This window comes from Colius striatus, unplaced genomic scaffold (assembly GCF_028858725.1).
Source record: "Colius striatus isolate bColStr4 unplaced genomic scaffold, bColStr4.1.hap1 scaffold_35, whole genome shotgun sequence".
Classification (NCBI taxonomy): domain Eukaryota; kingdom Metazoa; phylum Chordata; class Aves; order Coliiformes; family Coliidae; genus Colius; species Colius striatus.
In genome coordinates this window covers 2258462-2271434 of record NW_026908519.1, presented here as the reverse complement: position 1 = coordinate 2271434, position 12973 = coordinate 2258462, and the positions used below count along the sequence as shown (strand labels likewise).

Sequence of the window (12973 nt, the reverse complement as noted above, 5' to 3'; positions counted from 1 at the left end):
GCTCCGAAATAAACCTCACCTCGTGCGTTTGCATCAAGTCGGCTCCTCGTTTTCCTCTGAGGTGCGCGTCTGCCTGGGTAGAGGAAAGCTTCGCCTTTCATTTGGGGGCTCGTCCGGGAGCAACGACGAACACCTCAGGAAACGATGACCCCTTGGAGGTGAGCTTTTTGTGTGAATGTTTGTGGCGTCACATGAGAGCTTGTGAGCTTGTGTAGATTGAGATTAAGAGTTTGTGTAACTGAACAGGCTTTGTTGGGATAACATTGTTTTTAACGTTATTTCTTTCCTTTATCTCTGTTTCTTTTGTGTCTCTCGAAATTTAAATTAGTGCCCATCCCTCTATGTCATAGGCTGCATACCGTTGACCAAGTCTGAGACTAGGTCTGGATCTAGCCGCACCTAAGCCCCTTTTTAGGATGCCTTAGAAAGCAAGGGGGTCCAGACTGAACCTCGTGACTCAACGGCAGGGTCTCCTTAAATAAACCTACTGTTGACCAGGTCTGGGACTAAGGATTCTTTCCTGAACCTCGTGACCCAACAGTCCATAATCCCCAACTTCAGTAAGAAAGACACTTAGGGATACACGGATAAGGTTCTCATTCTCTCACTCTCTTTTTCTCTCTCTCTCCATTAACCTCTGAAAATGTTTTAAGTGTGTGAGATTGGGAGCTCGCTGTTGCACAGATATCTTAAGCATCAGAGACCAAGTGAATGTTACTTTTGTGGGTGGTTGGGTGAGAACATACCTTGGTACCCTTGTAAGTTCAGGGAATGCTTTTTGTGCCGCCTCTGTGTCCATAAGTGTATTTGTTGGTTTTCACCTGAGAGTCACACTCAACATTACGGGGATAGGTACGGGACAGGAACCCCTTTGTGCAAAAATTTTAATGTGCCTGATTAATTGTATTGATTTTTTATGTTCTACCTGTGTAAGGATAGGAGTCATAATTGTCAGGGTTGTGTTATGTTGTTTTGAAAGTAAGGGTCACGGGAAAACTGAAGCTGCTGGGTCAGTAAAGGTCTGACAGACTTTAAAGAGGTTTCTGAGTAGCATGTGTGGGGGACAGACGTGTCCGGCACCACAGGCTACGGCCCTGGGGGACGCCTCACGGGTGAAAATAGGCAACCTTTGCCTATAGGTGAAACCTAGCTGGTCCTTGTGGAGTGAATGAGGGGACGAAGTCTCCGCCCTTCTGAAATTTTGATAAGATCTCTTCCGTGGTGTAAGAGTCGTGGAGAGCGAGAAATCGTTTCTGTGTGTGTGTGTTTTATTATAATCTTTTTTGTATTATTGATAACCATGGGGCGGTCCCGATCCACCCCTCTGTCATTAACATTGGCACATTGGGCAAAAGTAAAAGCACGAGGGCAAAACCTGTCTCTTATTATCAAGAAGGGGGATTGGCAAAATTATTGCGAAAGTGAATGGCCAACCTTTAAAGTAGGATGGCCGCGGTCAGGTACCTTTGACATCCATACCATACGGGCAGTCCGAATGACTATTTTCGCCTCAATAGGAGGCCATCCTGACCAAGAACCGTATATCACAGTATGGGAAGACTTGGTGATGTATCCGCCGGACTGGGTCCGACCATTTCTTCCAAATGATGAAATAAGAGTCCTAGCCCCATCCTACCCATACTATAGACGGGGCGTACCTGTGACAACCAGGACTCTGGCTCTCACAGGAGTAGAAGAAGGGGTGACCAATAATGGAGGAGATTATGAAAAATTGAAAGAACCAAGCCCTAAGACCAAGGTATATCCAGAGGTCGAAGGACCTCCTGAATGGACTCCACCTGTATCCACATCTATACCCACCGCCCCCCCAACTGGACCCCGGTCCCCAGACGAGGGAATACCTGTGCCGTATAACCCGGGGGGTTGGGAAGAAGGACCCTATACCGGTACCAGGAGTAAACGGGGGATAACGCCTGAGGGACCAGACTCCACTGTAGCCTTACCACTCCGGGCGGTGGGGCCAGCCCCCACAGAGCCAGATGAGTTACAACCGTTACAGTACTGGCCCTTTTCGTCCTCCGATTTGTACAACTGGAAAGCAAATAACCCTTCTTTTTCTGAGAACTCTGCTGCCCTCATAGGACTAGTCGAATCCCTGATGTACTCCCATCAGCCCACATGGGACGACTGCCAGCAGTTACTTCAAACACTTTTCACCACAGAGGAGCGAGAACAAATCTTCTCGGAGGCACGAAAAACCCTACAGGAAGGCCAACCAGGCCAACCCCCTCGAACAGGAATGGAAGTGGAAGCGTTGTTCCCAGTAGCGCGACCGCAATGGGACTATAATACAGCAGCAGGTAGGGAACGACTGTCCATATACCGCCGGGCTCTGGTAGCAGGACTAAGAGGGGCAGCCAGGAAACCTACCAATCTGGCAAAGGTGAGAGAAATTATGCAGGGGCCTAATGAACCACCCTCGGTGTTCCTAGAACGTATCATGGAGGCCTATCGTATTTATACCCCGTTTGATCCTGAATCTAGGGGACAGCGGGCCTCCGTTATCATGTCCTTCATCGGACAAGCTGCACCAGACATAAAACGAAAACTGCAGCATGTCGAGGGATTGCAGGATTACACCCTGCAAGATATTGTTAAAGAGGCTGAGAAAGTGTTCCATAAAAGGGAAACCGAGGAAGAAAAGTGGGAGAGGGAAAAGAATGAGAGAGAGAAGGAAGAAATACGGAGACAAAAGAGACAGGATAAGAATTTAACAAGAATACTTACTACAGTAATGGCCGAAGGGAAACGTCAAGGGGAAAGACAGGCGAAAGGAGGAAGGGACCTGGGCGACAATGGCAGGAATAAGGGACCCAGAAGACTGGGAAAAGATCAATGTGCGTTCTGCAAGGAACATGGGCATTGGGCCCGTGAATGCCCCAAGAAAAAGGGAAAGAGAGTGCTAACCCTGGAGGAAGATGAAGATTAATGGGGTCAGGGCCCGGAACCCCTCCCCGAGCCTAGGATAACGTTAAATGTGGAGGGGACCCCAGTAAATTTTTTGATTGATACTGGGGCAGAATATTCCGTACTGAAAACCTCATTAGGGACTGTAACTAACAAACAGACCATGGTAATTGGAGCAACAGGTCGAAAAGAATACCGCTGGAGCACTAATCGAACTATTGACTTGGGAACTAACCAAGTATCCCATTCTTTTTTGTTAATACCCGAGTGCCCTACCCCCCTCCTCGGACGAGACCTGTTAACAAAAATGAAGGCTCAGATAAGCTTTACTTCTGCTGGCCCTGAGATCGCCCTTGCAGGCGGAAAGCCAAAAACATGCGTATTGTCTCTGCACTTGGGGGAGGAATATAGACTATACCAAAACCCCAAGGAGAACCTGGATAACCTTGAAAAGTGGCTCAAGCAGTATCCGAAGGCATGGGCCGAAACTAGGGGCATGGGGGAAGCGGTGAACATCCCTCCCATAGTGATCGAGCTACAATCAAGTGCCACCCCAATAAGCGTAAAACAATACCCATTGTCAAAAGAGGCAGTAGCAGGGATACGACCTCACATCGACAAGCTTGTACAACAAGGGATTCTTGTGCCTTGTAAATCTCCCTGGAACACAGCACTCCTGCCGGTAAAGAAACCTGGGACTGGGGATTATCGGCCAGTACAGGACTTGCGGGAAGTCAACAAAAGAGTCCTTACCTTACATCCTACGGTACCCAACCCATATAATCTCTTAAGCTCTCTTCCCCCAGATCGTACCTGGTATACAGTCCTTGACCTAAAGGATGCATTTTTCTGCTTGCGACTGCATCCAATGAGCCAGTTGATTTTCGCTTTCGAGTGGAGAGATCCTGAAAGTGGGAGAGTGGGTCAACTCACGTGGACAAGATTACCACAAGGATTTAAGAATTCTCCTACCTTGTTTGATGAAGCCCTCCACAGGGACCTGGCAATTTTCCGGGCACAGAACCCACAGGTAACTTTACTCCAATATGTAGATGACCTCCTACTCGTGGCGTCCACCAAAGAGAGCTGCCTGGTGGGAACTCGCAGACTACTGGTTGAACTTGGAAGGTTGGGGTACCGTGTCTCAGCAAAGAAGGCACAAATCTGCCGGAAAGAGGTAACCTATCTGGGATATGCTCTAAAGGATGGAAAAAGGTGGCTGACGGAAGCCCGAAAGAAGGCCATCTTGCAGATCCCCACCCCGTCAACCTCTCGACAGGTGCGTGAGTTCCTGGGAACGGCGGGGTTCTGTCGCCTTTGGATACTTGGGTTTGCTAGCTTGGCCGAACCACTATATCCACTCACCAAAAACAAAGGAGAATTCGTATGGGGAAAAGAGCAGGAAGAGGCCTTCACCAACATAAAGAAGGCGCTGTTAAGTTCCCCTGCTCTGACGTTACCTGACCTCACCAAACCATTTACTCTGTTCGTGGATGAGCGAAAGGGAGTGGCCCGGGGTGTATTAACACAGAGACTCGGACCCTGGAAGCGGCCAGTGGCATACTTGTCAAAGAAATTAGACCCCGTGGCCAGTGGATGGCCTGCCTGCCTTAAAACAGTGGCTGCCACCGCAGTCTTGGTAAAAGACTCTGATAAACTTACTTTTGGACAACCAATTACAATCATTGCAGCCCACTCCCTGGAAAGCATTATTCGGCAACCTCCTGACCGGTGGTTAACAAATGCCAGGATGACTTACTATCAGAGTCTGTTACTAACTGAACGTATTAAGTTTGCCCCTCCAGCCATCCTGAACCCAGTCACACTGATGCCTGAAGCAAGAGAGAGTGACCAGCCTCTCCATGAATGCCAAGAGGTTCTAGTCGAAGAAGTGGGTGTTCGCGCAGACCTAACTGACCAGCCTATGGAAGGAACCCCCTCGTGGTTCACCGATGGGAGCAGCTACCTGTTGGAAGGAAAGCGAAAGGCTGGCGCAGCCGTAGTGGACGGGAAACGGGTCGTGTGGGCTAGCTCGTTGCCAGAGGGGACCTCTGCCCAAAAAGCCGAACTAGTAGCCCTCGTACAGGCCCTGAGGTTGGCTGAAGGAAAAGTGATTAACATATTTACCGATAGCAGATACGCCTTCGCAACAGCCCACGTCCATGGGGCAATATACAGACAGAGGGGGCTCTTGACATCGGCGGGGAAGGAAATTAAGAACAAAGAGGAAATTTTAAATCTCCTAGAAGCCGTACATCTCCCCAAAAAGATGGCCATCATACATTGCCCAGGGCATCAAAAAGGAGATGACTGGGTTGCAAGAGGGAATCGAATGGCAGACACAACTGCCAAAGAGGCCGCACTAGAGGCCATGATACTCCCAGTAAAACTTGACGACAAACAGGCAGGGGAAGAAAAGGAAGAAACAAACCTGTCCGCTGAGGAAGGGAAAGCTTACATCGATAAAATGCACCGACTTACGCATTTGGGGACTGAAAAACTTATCACACTAGCAAAAAAATCACGCTACAAGGTCCCGGACCTACGGAAAACCGTGGAACGCATCGTACAAAATTGCGAGGCATGTGCCTTTACAAATGCAGGACATACTAAAGGAACCCAAGGAAAGAGACTGAGAGGAGATCGACCAGGAGCATATTGGGAAGTAGACTTTACAGAAGTAAAGCCTGCCCGGTACGGTAACAAATATTTGTTAGTGTTTGTAGATACCTTCTCTGGATGGGTCGAAGCATACCCTACAAGGAACGAAACAGCACTAGTAGTCGCAAAAAAGATCCTGGAAGAGATTTTTCCCCGGTTCGGTATTCCCAAGGTAATCGGGTCAGACAATGGACCTGCCTTTGTCGCCCAGGTAAGTCAGGGAGTAGCCAGACAATTGGGGATTAACTGGAAGCTCCATTGTGCATACCACCCTCAAAGTTCAGGACAGGTAGAAAGGATGAATAGGACCTTGAAAGAAACTTTAACTAAATTAGTAGCGGAGACCGGCGGGAGGGATTGGACAGTCTTTCTCTCCCTCGCTCTGTTTAGGGTTCGAAACACCCCAGGACCCACGGGGCTCACCCCTTATGAAATCTTGTATGGGAGTCCCCCTCCTCTGACAGAAATAGTGGGGACTGATGAACCTGTTGTGCCCTCTCTTACTCTTGCAGCACGCCTAAAAGCATTGGAAGTAGTTAGAAAAGAAGTTTGGGAACAGTTGAAGAACCTCTACGACCCGGGCGAGGTGTCGATGCCCCATTCGTTCCAGGTCGGAGACAAAGTTCTGATTAGACGACACCGATCAGAGACGCTCGAACCTCGGTGGAAGGGACCGTATGTGGTATTGTTAACAACTCCCACCGCTGTAAAAGTCGATGGGATTACTGCGTGGGTACATTCAGCGAATGTAAAAAGGGCACCTGGAGATATACAAAAGGATGATTGGGTGGTGGAAAAGACTGATAATCCTCTTAAGCTTCGTGTGTTTCGGAAACCAAACCGAAACACCTAGGGAAAATCTGTTGGTGGGACTAATCCGAGATTTCGGGAAGGCCCAAAATGCGACCAGTATCACTGCTTGTTTACCATTACCACAAGCAGCTGGGGAGCCTATTCCATGGGGTATAATCCCGGCGGGACCACTACCAAAATATAAGAATAATGTATCCCAATTTTGTAAGAGTGTGCCCCGAACTAGGACTGGGGTAGGTCGACGAATTATCAGGACGCGAAAATCACAGTGGAAAGTCAGGAAGGAAGACTGCAAACGAAAACTTAATTCTGAATATGTAAAAGGAGGGATCCATTCTGTGGGGACGTGCTACTTTGATGAGGAAAAACAAGTTACAGTAACTACCACTGAAACTTACTCTGAAGTGGTATGTCAGAATATCACACAATTAGACCCCAAGGTCTGGCAATCTATCTGGGGACCCGCTATTGCAGAAACTTTTAGCTACATAGGACCAGTAAACTGGTGTGTGCAGTTTCAAGGAAAGCAGGATCAACGCTATACAAACACTTTTCATGAGATGACTTCTAAAAAAACGATTGTGGAACACACACATGGGTGGAACTGTACCAAAGTCCTCAACTGTGACACCCCGGAGAGGGAAATAGGGATTTTTCCCGTCCGTTATCTGCTTAAGTGGGGATGTGAATGTCGAGGATACAAACATACCCTGCCACTACATACTAAAGGAGGGTCAGATGGGGAAATGCTTGACTGCAAATATACTACAGTCCAGAGTCCTGGAAATTTAGTATGGGTCACTAACGAACGGAAATGGACCACACATATTTCCATTGATGGGCCTATTAATCAAATTACCCTAGGGGTGCCCACACTGTGTCCCTACTGGAAAAAGTCTGGAGAAAAAGAACTTATGCCTCGAAAGAGGAGGGATGTAAGTAAAGAAGGCGAGGAAGCCCCCAGTGATGAATGGCAGGAACCAAAAACTGCGGTAAAAATAGGGTGGGCAATTGAATCCATATTTCCCCAAATCGCATCATATAGAAACAGGGAGATGCTTGATAAATTGTTGGCACAAACCACGCGATTAGCGGCTGTTACTAAAAAGGGATTTAAAGATATGAATTTCCAACTCCAGGCAACTAGCAAAATGGCTCTGCAAAATCGGATGGCCCTTGATATGTTACTATTAAAGGAACATGGGGTTTGTGGGTATCTAAAAAATAAAATAAGCGACTGTTGTATACATATCCCAAATGTTACGGAAGCTGTGGAAAACGATATTAACAAATTACATCAGATAGAGGAGAAAACAAAAGGAATTGAAGAGGAAGCCCGAAGAAATTGGGTAGGGGAAGTATTCAATTCCCTAGGAATACATATTGCTGAGTGGTTATCTTCGTTAATCCAAACTGTGATAATTACTATTATTCTTATTGGTATAATCTTTATTTCTTATAAGTGTGTTTTAGGACTGTGCCTAAAGGGGTGGAAGAAGACTCCAAAATGACATCCATAATGTTATAAGCATAGAATAGAAATATAATGTTAGTAAGTGTTAGTCCTGACCACTGGCCTGGCCTCTCCAGAAATTCTAAGATTAGAAATGTCCAAAAGAAAAAGAGGGGAATGAGAAGAGGCGAAACTGAGAAGAAGCGAAACAAACAAAATGGAGTACGGTCTGCACACCATGAGAACAACAACCGCCTCAGCAAAAGTGCAGTCTCATAGAGACCGCTTCATTTCCAAGAAGCAGAAGTTAAAAACATTTCCTGAAAAAAGACTGCGGCCTGTGGTTATCAGGAAAGGCCAGACCGAGGGTCAAGAGCTTGTAACTATTGTTTGAACCCTATATCTGTTGTGTGGCGTGTAAACCCTATAAAAACCCTTTCCTACTGAGCACCAGGGTCGCCTCCTCTGACTCCTGCGTGAGTTACGAGACGACCCGGAGCTCCGAAATAAACCTCACCTCGTGCGTTTGCATCAAGTCGGCTCCTCGTTTTCCTCTGAGGTGCGCGTCTGCCTGGGTAGAGGAAAGCTTCGCCTTTCAATCCTTTCTCGTGGCCTAGTCGGCCTTGCTGTGACTTAGCCTCACCGACTCCATTTTATTTCATTTTATTCTTTCAGAACAAGTTGTTTTCTGTTGGGATTTAGAGGGGAAAAGTGCGGGTTTGTGGGAGTTCTGAGGGATGACATGAGGTGTGGGGGCAAATCTGAGGGGAAAAGTGAGGTTTGGGTAGCATTTCTGAGGGAAAAGGTGGGATTTGGATGGAGTTTTGAGGGAAAAGAGGAGAGTTTTGGGTATTTCTATGGGAAAAGGTGGGATTTTGGTGGAGTTTTGAGGGAAAAAGTGAGGTTTTGGTAAATTTTTAAGGGGAAAAAGTGGGGTTTGGGTGGATTTTTGAAAAAACCAAATGTTTTGGTGGGGTTTTGAGGGGAAAAGTGGGGTTTTGTGGAAATTCTGAGGGTAAAAGTGGAGTTTGGGTTTTGTTTTGAGGGGGAAAATGGGGTTTTGTTGGAGTTTTGAGGGGAAAAAGTGGGGTTTGATGGAGTTTTGAGGGGAAAGATGCAGTTTTGGGGAACTTCTGGGGAAGAAGCGGGGTTTTGGTGCAGTTTTGAGAGAAACAGTGGTGTTTTGGTGGAGTTCTGAGTAAAAAAGGGAGGTTTTGGAGGTCTTTTCAGAGGAAAAGTGGGTTTTGGGTGCTATTCTGAGGGAAAAAGTGGGATTTTTGGGAACTGCTGGGTAAAAAAGTGCCATCTTGAGGGAAAAAGTGGAGTTTGGGAAGCGTTTTGAGGGGAAAAAGTGGGGTTTGGGTGGATTTTGAATGCGAAAAAGGGGGGAGTTGGTTGGGTTTTGATGGGAAAAGTGGGGTTTGGGGGAGTTCTGAGGGATAAAATGAGGTGTTGGTGCAATTCTGAGAGAAAAACTAGGATTTTGGAGGAGTTTTGAGGCTGTAAAGTGGGGTTTGAGTACATTTCTGAGAAAGAAGAGTGGCATTTGGGTGGAGTTTTGAGGGAAAAGATGAGGTTTTGGGGCATTTCTGAGGGAAAAGGTGGGGTTTGGGTGGTGTTTTGAGGGAAAAAGCAGGGTTTTGGTAAATTTCTGAGAGCAAAAGTGGGGTTTAGGTGGAGTTTGGATGGAAAAAGTGAGGTTTTGGAGTAATTCTGAGGGGAAAAGAGGGACTTTGGGGAAGATGTGAGGAGAAAAGGGGTTTTGTGTGAGTTTTGAAGGACCAAGTGGGGTTTTGGGGGAGTTCTGAGGGATGAAAAGAGGTTTTGGGGTAATTGTGAGGGAAAGCAATTGGGATTTGGATGTAGTTTTGAGAGGAAAAGTGGGGTTTTGAAGCAATTCTGAGGGGCATAGTGGGGTTTTGGTTTATTTCTGAAAGGAGAAGTGGGGTTTTGTTGGAGTTTTGGGAGAAAAAGTGGGGCTTTGGTGCAGTTTTGCAGGCGAAAGCTGGGATTGAGTACATTTGCGAGGGCAAAGAGCGGTGGAGTTGTGGGCTAAAACGGGGTTTTGTTTCAATTCTGAGAGCAAAAGTGTGGGTTTGTGTGGAGTTTGCAAGGAAAAAGTGTGTTTTTGTTGGGGTTTTGAGGGGAAAAGTGAGGGTTTAGGGGAGTTCTGAGAGATAAAATAAGGTTTTGGCGCAATTGTGAGAGAAAAAGTGTGATTTCAGTGGAGTTGTGAGGGATGAAAGGAGGTTTTTGGGCATGTCTGAGGGGAAAAGTGGGGGTTTTGGTGGTTTTCTGAGGCGGCAAAAGTGGGGTTTTGGGGGTATTTCTGTGGCGAAAAGTGTTTGATTTGGTAGAGTTTTGAGGGGAAAAGTGAGCTTTTGGGGAAATCCTGAGGGGAAAGTGTGAGGTCTGGGTGGAGTTGTGAGAAAAAAAGGAAGGTTTTGGTAACTATCTGAGGTCCAAAGTGGGGGTTTGGGTGGAGGTTTGAAGGAACAAGTTGTTTTCTGTTGTGATTTAGAGGGGAAAAGTGCGGGTTTGTAGGAGTTGTGAGGGATAACATGAGGTGTGGGGGCAAATCTGAGGGGAAAAGTGAGGTTTGGGTGGCATTTTACAGGAAAATAATTGGGATTTGGGTGGAATTTTATAGAGGAAAAGTGGTGTTTTTGAGCAATTCTGAGGGAAAAGTAGAGTTTTTGTTTATTTGTGTTCTGGTTTAGCAAGGAGCAGCTTTTGGCTTAGTAACAGGGGGAGCGGGTTGCAGTGAAGACCCGAGAAAGAGTTTGCGGACTCTCCCCCGGCTCCTGGGTTCACACCCACCTCCGGCCCGGCTGGGCCAATCTGGCGCCTCTGCCAGCACTATTTAGGGGACGGGAATTTGAAATGCGAGGCAGGAGGTGTAAGAGTGACACGAGATGGAGGCGACCACGCGGACCCTTCAGCCAGAGAAGGAGGAAGGAAGGAGAAGCAACAGAGCAGAGACTCCTCTGCAAGCCGTGGCGAGAATGCAGCTGTGCCCCTGCAGCCTATGGAGATCCATGGCAGGACCGAGAGTTCCCAGCAGCTCCGTGTGAGTGAGCCCGGACGGGAGAGGGACTGTGTGGGGAGGGGCCATGGCCCAGGCCGTGCTGGAGAGCCTGCACGCCGCAGAGCAGCCCCACACGAGAGGCAGAGACGAGCTGCAGCCTTTGGAGTCAGTGGGCATCGGAGCAGCCTGTGCAGGGCTGCCATGTGTGTGAGTTACCCCACGGACTCGCAGGGAGGACTGGTGTGGAGTTCACCCGTCCTGAGGAGGGACAAACGGCAGAAGCTATCGGGAACAGACTAACTGAGACCTCCACTGCCTGCCCCCCCGAACCGTTCAGGGGGGGACAAGGTAAAAACCCCGGGATCAGGGCTCTGAGCCCGGGAAGAGGGGAGGGGTGGCAAGAAGGTGTTCTTCAAAAGGCTGGTTGGACTCTTCATTGATGTATTGCTCTGTGTTGTTTCATTTTGGTTATGTTTTGGGTTTTTGGGGGTATGTTTTAGTTGATGTTGCATTAAATTGTGGGGTTTTTTTTCTGTTTTCTTCCCCAAACCGAGTGGCCTGGTCTGCTTTGTCCTGAACCTTCAGCAGCAATTAAGCTCTCCCTGCCCTTGAGCAATTCTCAGCCACTTGGGTACTCGGGGCTAATCATCGTCTCTGTTCCCTGATGGGCCTAAACCAGGACACTTCTGAGAGCAAAAGTGAGGTTTTGTTGGAGTTTTAGGAGAAAAAGTGGGTTTTGGTGCAGCTTTGCAGGGAAAAGTGTAGTTTGGAAGTTTTGAGAGGCAAAGTGGGAATGGAGTAGATTTCTGAGGGCCAACAGCAGTGGAGTTGTGGGATCAAATGAGGCTTTGGTGCAATTCTGAGGGGAAAAGGTGGAATTTGGGTGGAGTTTTGAGGGAAAAAGTAGGGTTTGTGTGGATTTGTGGAAAAACAAGTGTTTTGGTGGTGTTTTGAGGGGAAGAAGTGGTGTTTTGGTGGACTTCTGAATGAAAAAGTGAGGTTTTGGAGGTATTTTCAGAGGAAAAGTGGGTTTTGGGTGCTATTCTGAGGGAGAAAGTGGGATTTTTGGGAACTGCTGGGTAAAAAAGTGCCATCTTGAGGGAAAAAGTGGAGTTTTGGAAGCGTTTTGAGGGGAAAAAGTGGGGTTTGGGGAAGTTGTGAGGGATAAAATGAGGTTTTGGTGCTATTGTGAGAGAAAGAAAAGGATTTTGGAGGAGTTTTGATGCAAATTGCCTTTGCATCAGGCCAGTGCAGAGAGCCTCAGGTACCATCAGAAATCATCTGCTGGTTGTTTCAAGTGCAGAGCACAGAGTCTGGATAAATGTCCAGCAAGAACTGTAAAGGGAGAATCCCAGGCAACAAATGTGAAAAGGGGGGTGGAAAAGGGAGGGAGAACTCTCAAGTCCAGGTGGCCAAAATGTCAAACCAAAGCCAAAGTAAAGTCCCCAGGAGATCAACAGAAACTTGTCACCACTACAGTGAGAGGGAGACTTTTAAAACACCCATTGTTTGCTTTTCCAGATGCTGGGTTAGTGAGGAAACACTGGGCTGGAGAAGAGCAGGAAAGAACAGGCAGCTGCGTCATTGAAACACCATCACTCAGTTTTGCTACTACCCAGATGACAGCCAAAGTATGTGCTGTAGAAGATACCACATCTGATGTTTTCCTTTCTGTGACAATAAAAGGGGAAAAGGTAAGATATTTTTATCTCTACAAACCTCTTTGTGCACTGTGCTGTAGAAGTTACAACTTTGTGACAAATTTAAGACCGAAAAGTGTTATTTGCAAGTGAATTTTGTAATTTGCCATATACAGTAGAAGTGAGATCATTAACTTACTAGAAGATTTATTTTCTAAATCTGTTGTTTGTGAACTTTGGAATGAATTCTGTGAGGTGGAAACTTGTGAACCACTTTGGAAGGTATGGACAAGCAAATGAAGTCCCCCAAGTACTTCAGATGAACAACTATGTGAATTTACTGTACTCTTGTCCTTCTTTGTGATACACTTAAAGATATTTCAAGAAGGCAGTTGCATGGTGTTATGAAAATAAATACAAGTTCATATGTGCATAAGGCTGAATTCCCAA

At 47.1% G+C, this 12973-nt stretch overlaps 1 protein-coding gene across 1 annotated transcript; it reads left to right on the top strand.

Moving 5' to 3' along the window:
- The first annotated feature begins 1300 nt into the window (after positions 1 to 1300).
- LOC133629236 (uncharacterized) lies at positions 1301 to 6487 on the top strand. Its single transcript, XM_062019889.1, is given in 2 exon segments — positions 1301 to 1629; positions 1708 to 6487. Coding segments are annotated over 2 exon segments (5064 nt in total). The 3' UTR covers positions 6443 to 6487.
- The last annotated feature ends 6486 nt before the right edge of the window (positions 6488 to 12973 follow it).